The sequence below is a fragment of the Alosa pseudoharengus genome, unplaced genomic scaffold, assembly GCF_046254945.1.
Source record: "Alosa pseudoharengus isolate Yale_2024_CS ecotype anadromous, Long Island Sound unplaced genomic scaffold, YU_APseudo_1.1 YU_APseudo_1.1_scf_11, whole genome shotgun sequence".
Taxonomy (NCBI): Eukaryota; Metazoa; Chordata; class Actinopteri; order Clupeiformes; family Clupeidae; genus Alosa; species Alosa pseudoharengus.
In genome coordinates, this window is record NW_027468576.1 from 31008940 (window position 1) to 31016439 (window position 7500).

General features: G+C 48.6%; 1 protein-coding gene across 1 annotated transcript in view; it reads left to right on the plus strand.

Annotated features, from left to right (window-relative positions):
* Positions 1–7500, plus strand: part of sned1 (sushi, nidogen and EGF-like domains 1) — a 47673-nt gene that overhangs the window by 7418 nt on the left and 32755 nt on the right. Inside the window, exons 2-4 of the mRNA XM_076275450.1 lie at positions 4575–4862; positions 5885–6025; positions 7177–7339. Of these exons, the coding sequence (XP_076131565.1) occupies positions 4575–4862; positions 5885–6025; positions 7177–7339 (592 nt within the window). The remainder of the gene's footprint in view (positions 1–4574; positions 4863–5884; positions 6026–7176; positions 7340–7500) is intronic.

Genomic DNA, 7500 nt, shown 5'->3' on the forward strand with positions numbered 1-7500 from the left:
TGGGTTGAGGGGGAATAGACGGACCCATTTACAGCCTGGGCATGTGTCACACGGCCGCTTACCTGCTTTTCTAGGCTGCCATTAGAAAGCCACTGCAGAGGATTAATCCCAGTGAAAACACAGCAGCATGTACACAGCTGCCCTGCAGGGTTTAGTCCCAACAAACCCTGTGACCCTCAGGCACGTCTCCAGCACCCGTTCGGCCATCATTATCCCCCTTGCTGGCTCTCTCCTCTTCCCCAGAGAGACCGGGCGGAGTTTGCTCTGGTCTCCTCCTCACCTCTGGTCACCCCCCACCCCCCCCCCCCTTCCCCAGCCCTCGCTGACCAGAGCCCTGACCTGAGGTCCGGTTTGCCGGACAGGGCTGCGGCATGACTGACCGGACCACAACACGCCGGTGCGGAGAGGGGAAGAGCTGCGGTCGGACGGGCAATTAGCTGCAACTTCCCCGCGCCGCCGACGCCAACCAAAACTTCCTCTCCTGTTTTTACTGCAAAGTCCTCCAAATTATGGTTTCCATGCACGGTGGAAAAAAACGTAAAGGGGGAGGTGGGGTATGTGTGTGTGTGTGTGTTAGGGTTGGGGGGGGGGCAGAAAGAGAGTGAGATAGGAAAAAAATGGAGAATGGAGAGCAGCAGTTTGACACACACACACACACACACACGCACACACACACACGCACACACACACACACACACACACACACACACACACACACACACACACACCCTACCAAGGTGTGATCAGTGTTGCCACAGTTACCTTGAAAAAGTAATCTAATTACTGATTACTCCTTTAAAAAGTAACTTAGTTACTTTACTGATTACTTGATTTTATAAGTAACTAAGTTAGATTACAAGTTACTTTATTAGTTACTTTCAGCAGCTGCCGACAACACCCCCACCGCCTCAACATAAAAATGATAACTGGTTTTGCCAATACTCACTATACTGGAAGTGCATTTTAACAGCAATGTATAGCAGACATCCCAACCTAACCTACTTAGATACTGAAATTCAGATGTTTGTTCAATAATGTCTAAGTACACCAAATAAGGAAGGCCTATTGATAGAAATTGTTATTGTAAAATATGTAGATTTTTTGTAGATTTGTTTTTCATGTAGCCTTTGCAACTAGCCATCTTGTATAGGCCTGAGTAATATGCAAATTAAATTACACTTGTTAAACTCACCTCAACAAGTATTTTGCAATCATTTAACCCGCCGTGAGCAATGCTAAAGTCGCTGTTACAAACAGTGCAGTGTGCAAGATTATCATTATGTTTTAATCTTTTGAGACAATTGGGTACACTTTTGTGTAGTCTGATGTGAAATGGGTCTTAAATCTTCCTTTTTGAGGGGCACTGACGCTGCCATCACGCTCCTGTTCCTAGATACACTGACTGAACTGATTAATTAAGTTTGGGAGAAAAGAGATATAAGCACACTTACACTGAAAACTGATTGGTTGATTTAGCAAAACAGACCAGGATGCTCTCTGTCTTGGATGCCTTCAGGCACAAACGCACCACTCCTCTCTCTCTCCCTCTCCGTTGTGTGCGCGTTAAGCTCATATGCACACGCGATTTGAAGTCCGGTCTGGCTTGCGTGCTCTTGTTCGCTCTAGGTTCCGGGAGATTTTATGTAATTTGCGGGCGTCAGGAAGCCGCTATCAATATGTGGGAGACTCCTAAAACTTCAGGAGACTTGGGATGTCTAGCTAGACAGTACTTTGTCGCCAGCACAGAATGTACAATGTACCTTAATGTTGTCATGTTTAGCTGACACAAACTCAAAGTAATGACTGATGAAATGTGCATCTCTCTCTCTCCCTCCACTGTTTACGTTTGTGTCGCTGCGTGGTTTTACACATGAATTGTGCTCATGCTGAAAACGTGAGCATAGCCTACATGACATTAATCCCCAAGACAAGAAGAAAGCAAAGAATATATATTTTTATTAAGGAAAATTACAAAAATAGTAACGCACAGTAACTTAGATAAGTAACTTTAATCTGATTACTGGTTTGTAAATAGTAGCGCATTAGATTACTCGTTACTGAAAAAAGTGGTCAAAATAGACTAACGCGTTACTAAGTAACGCGTTACTGGCATCACTGGGTGTGATGTGGTAAGGAGAGCCTGGTTGCACTGATGAAAGGGGGGAAAGGAGATACTCTCGGCCCAGTGTGATGGGGGTCTGTTGGGGGAGAGGACAGGGCCAGTGGGCCTCTGCACCTGGAGAAGATAAGCCCATCTCAGGCAGCAGCGGCAGCTATAACTTTGGCATCGGCGCTGACCGCGTCCGGCTCTGTTACGGACACCGCCACTCGGGAGGGCAGGAGAGGGCTGGGCACCATGAATGACCGCCTTTCAGGTGGACACAGCAGCCTCCTGAATGCCAATTTTCATCAGTAGGTGCATTTTCCCTCCCCTTTTTCCCGCCCCCCCCCCCCCCCCCACTAAAGTCACGCTGAGGACATGTAATTGGTGTGATTAACACGAGGGTCTGTTTTATATCATCCGATTCCTTCATCAGGCCCGCCTCACAGAAACCCCACTGTTTGTAGTGTTCTGCAGGTCAAAGTAGGATCCCAGAAGTGCCTCGCTCGACAGAGAGACTTTTAAATGCTCACAGCTCCAACTATATGTTAATTGCTCGCTCCATAATGGTGAATGCAATGATATTTGGGGTCAGGTCAGTTGTAGGTAAAGCAGCTCGGTTGATTTCTGGGGTTTAAAAGGGCTGGTGTGTCTCCAGAGAATAAAGTCTCCTTTACACACCGAAAACCACAGGTGTGTTTTCAGACAAACACATGCATTCATGTGATATTGAAAATAGCATTTGTCTACCACTTATGTATCGGCCTAAAGCCTGAATCGCCTGTGTGTGGAGAGTGCATACAAGACAAATGTGAGTGTGTGTGTGTGTGTGTGTCCTTTGACCATGTGTGTTTGTTGTCTCAGGTACTATATCCGTTCACGTGCAGTCTTATAATATGTATTTGTGTGTGTGTGTGTGTGTGTGTGTGTGTGTGTGTGTGTGTGTGTGTGTGTGTGTGTGTGTGTGTGTGTGTGTGTGTGTGTGTGTGCTGTCTCAGCTTTTAACACAGGGCAGACTCAGTCAACAGGTGGGCTGGGTCGGCAGTTTGCCTGCTCGCTTTAACTTAGTGTTGGCACGGCTGTGTGGATTTTAGAGACAGTGTAAAGGCCTCTCCCATAAAACAACTTCCTGGATAGAGGGGATAGGGGCAGCAGGTGTGTGTGTGTGTGTGTCTGTGTGTGTGTGTGCGTGTGTGTGTGTGTGTGTGTGTGTGTGTGTGTGTGGGTGTGTGTGGGTGTGTGTGTGTGTCCAGGTTACACTTAATGGCCTGTAGCTACTGTACGCATCCATCTCTCCACATTTAAAGTAGCTGTTCTCATGTGCTTAGCCATCAATGTGCATGTTAATCAGTTCATGCATCCCATCTGCACCTGGTTCAATCCGATCTGTATTCAGTGGTGTGGCAGGTTTTGAGCATGCATGCAAGCTTGTGAAGGTTATGTGTGTGTGTGTGTGTGTGTGTGTGTGTGTGTGTGTGTGTGTGTGTGTGTGTGTGTGTGTGTGTGTGTGTGTGTGTGTGTGTGTGTGTGTGTGTGTGTGTGTTTGCATGAGAGGTGGCACGGCATGCTGGTTTTCTCAGCTGGTTTTGCCCCGAGCCGTCTGGATGAACACAAGGCCGCTGTCTGTTCTCAGATGGGAAGTGGACACATCCGTGTGGAGCTGCCTCCTCCTTCCTCCCTCTCTCCCCCTCACCCTCTCTGTCCCTCCAGTAACCTGGTCCTGCACTCCCTGCCCTCATGTCAACACACCTCCGTCTCCCTCACCCTCTTCATCCCTCACTCTTCCTCCACACCTCCGTCTCCCTCACCCTCTTCATCCCTCACTCTTCCTCCACACCTCCGTCTCCGTCACTCTCTTTATCTCCCACTCTTCCTCCACACCTCCGTCTCCCTCACTCTCTTCATCTCTCACTCTTCCTCCACACCTCCGTCTCCCTCACCCTCTTTATCCCTCACTCTTCCTCCACACCTCCGTCTCCCTCACCCTCTTTATCCCTCACTCTTCCTCCACACCTCCATCTCCCTCACTCTCTTCATCTCTCATTCTTCCTCCAACACTCCATCATCTGCTCTACCGCATCTCTGGCCTGCGGTCCACAGGCGCTGCCAAACCTGCTGCCTTCCTCTCTCATTGTTTCTCTAAGTGGGTGAAGCTTCACAGGAGATTGGCTCCCCTCGCTGTTATTGTCCTCTCGGACGTGTTGTTGTGAACACGCGCTTTTCCTGAAGTGTTTTGGTGTTTTGGTGGTGATGGTTTGGATGCCAGAAGCCATCAGACAATGAAAGGCACATGGTGAAATAGAGTGAGAACAGGAAAGGCCCCTGGAGGTTTCAGGGGGTTGGCCGAGTCGAGTCAGTTCGCCTGGAGAACGAAGCTGGTGTCTGTCTCTTAATCCTGTGGTGTCTCATGTGTGGTCATTTGTCGTTGTGGGAACTCATTTAGGCTGTCTATCTCCCCCTTGCTCCCTCACAGGTCAACAACAACGGGCTAGTGTCCTTTCTCAGGGAGGTGTCCCAGTTCACTCCGGTCGCCTTCCCCATCGCCGGAGACCGCCGCGTGGTGGCGCCCTTCTGGGCGGACGTGGACAACCGGCGTGCAGGGACGGTGTTCTACCGCGAGAGCAAGGACCCTGCCATCCTGAAGCGTGCCACTGATGACATCAGGGGCTACTTCCCAGAGTTCCCAGAGTTCATGACCTCCTGGGTTCTCATTGCCACCTGGCATGAGGTCACCTTCTTTGGAGGAAGTGCTATTACTCCGGTAAGCTCACTCTGGCTGAGCCGTCACACATGAACACACACACACACACACACACACACACAGTTACTCACAATCATTCATACTCACACACACACACACACACACACACACACACACACACACACACACACACACACACACACACACACACACAGTTACTCACAGTCACTCACATACCTACCTCTCGGCACACACATATACACACAAACATACTCTCTCTCTCTCTACCTCACACACACACACACACTGGTGCCTTATTGCACTTTCCAAGCCGCACGCGCGCGCGCGCAACGGAGAGAGAGAGAGAGAGAGAGTGCACGGTGTGTCACGCCATCCTGTTTTTGTAGCCCTGGCCAGCTGCCGCTCTGCTGGTCGGTGGCGTTTGGAAACGGGGAGGTGAGGGGATGTTGGCAGGGCAGCAGAGACAGGATGGCCACAGGGTCACAAGCACACAGCGTGGACCTGGGCACAGGAGGCCAGGGGAAAGCTGTCCTCGACTGGCCTGGGGCAAGGCTGCTTGAAGTGAGGAAAAGCACTTACCTACGTCAATCGGAAAAGGGGAATTGTTTTTCTGCTGAAAGATGTGGAGGTCCTTCAACAAAGTTACTTACATACCTGATATTAAACAGACATGAGTCTGTTTTTGGTCTTTCGAGAGAAAGGTGTCAGTGTGTAAAATCATTTGTTAGTCACCTGGATGTCGAAGTGTAGATTTTATGTTTTCATTGGAAGCTCACAGTTCAACTCAGTGTCAGATGTCAGTACATCAGACATCAGTACCAGTAGTGGACTGGTATAGTCTGATTAGGGTAATTCAGAAAGTATCAGCCGTGCTTCATTTGTACACCTGGAGGTCCTGTAGCGACAAGGGAGGCGGGGGAATCCAATCAAATAAGTACCAGTCCCAATGCGGGAGGCTCTGGAGCGCTTAGCATGCTAAGTGTTAGAGGTCCTGTCTGATATTAACTTCTGTGTATTTCCAAACATAAACCAGTTCTTCCCTTGCTCACCTGTGCTTGCAGGTGAACACCTTCCAGGTGGTCCTCATCACTGATGGAGAGCTGTCCTTCACCATCTTCCAGTACCACAACATCACCTGGACCACTGGCATGCATGCCAGCAGCGGGGGCGACCTGGCCGGCCTGGGGGGCATCGCCGCACAGGTAGGGTCACCTGCGTCCTCTCATAACAGAGCACGTGCCACCTGGGAGAAATCACATTTGACCCAGTTAGCCAAAGAGCAATGTTTCGTCGACCAGTTGCCCTCTCTTGCCATCTAGCGCTTCAGGTCAATTGAGATCTTTCATAGCCTCAAATGGACTGAGCATGAGGGACTAAACACACCCGAAAGTGTGAAAATAATCTCGCTGGATTAATGTCAACACAAAAAGTTAGCTGCAGTTGGTGAGGGGGCAGAAGCTCGGTGGGATTAACATTCTCAGACCAGTATGCTGTGGCCACCAGGGGATTAAACACAGCTTTCACGCCCTGATGGCCTCCTCATCTGCTCGCTATGTGCTCTTTGCTCCAACTCTGACCAGTTGCTTGGACACAATAAACAATAAGTCTCCCGCAAGGCAGTAGGATACTAACTTACCCTTCGCTAAACAAACAGGAACTCAGGCTCTTAGATGGTTCACTGTGGGAACACATTGTGCTCATTAGAATATTTTTTATATTGTTATGTTTTATATTTTATTTTATTATACATTTCATGTAGTACTGCTTACTTATTTTTTTCTGTGGTAATGAAACTTAATATGTAGCGTATGTTTAGGCAGTGAAAATAGCAATAGAAGATAACATCTCTTCAAAGTGATGAAGAGGTTTATGGTGATATCTGAGACTCTCTATCTCGAGATAAAGCAGGTGCAAAGTTTTCCTGGGAAGAACACTTAGGGTGGGGTTGATTAAAGCCTCATGTTAAGGAAAACAAAAAGGAAACAACCCGATTTGAACATACCCGTGTGAGATTGTGAGAACACGAATACATTTGCTGTGTAAGGAAAACAAAAGGGAAATTATTCCATCCCTTCATTCCATCATTCCGAAATTTACTCCAAATTCCTGGATCACAGATTCGTTTACCTTGGAGACACAAACAGAGATAAAGAGAATCTTAACTGTTCTCAGGGCAGCTTTTCATGAATGCATGTCTTCAATAAATGAATGCAAATACATTCCATTTGGTGTAACTGTATCCTTGCGTTTGATAGATGTTGGCGAGTTTGTGGTATGGTGTATGGCTGTGACAGGTTTGGCCTGAGCCTCCACTCCTCTGAGAAAGCCCTGTCCCCCGCCCCGCTCTCCCCAGGCAGGTTTTAACGCCGGCGACGGCAAGCGCTATTTCAACATTCCGGGCTCGCGCACCGACGACGTGGTCGAGGTGGAGGACACCACCAACGTGGGCTACCCGGGCCGCTGGGTGTTCCGCATCGACAACGCCCATGTGCAGGTGGGCAGCTGCAATGACTCAGGTAAATTCCTTTGCTACACCTATCCCACATTTTCCCATGTACTCCCATCTATTCCCAAGACATCCACATGATCATTATTCCCCAACGTCTGAAGGAATAATAATTAAGGTAACACTTTACTTGGAGTCAGCCTACAGAGACTTTATAGGTGGTTTCTTTGA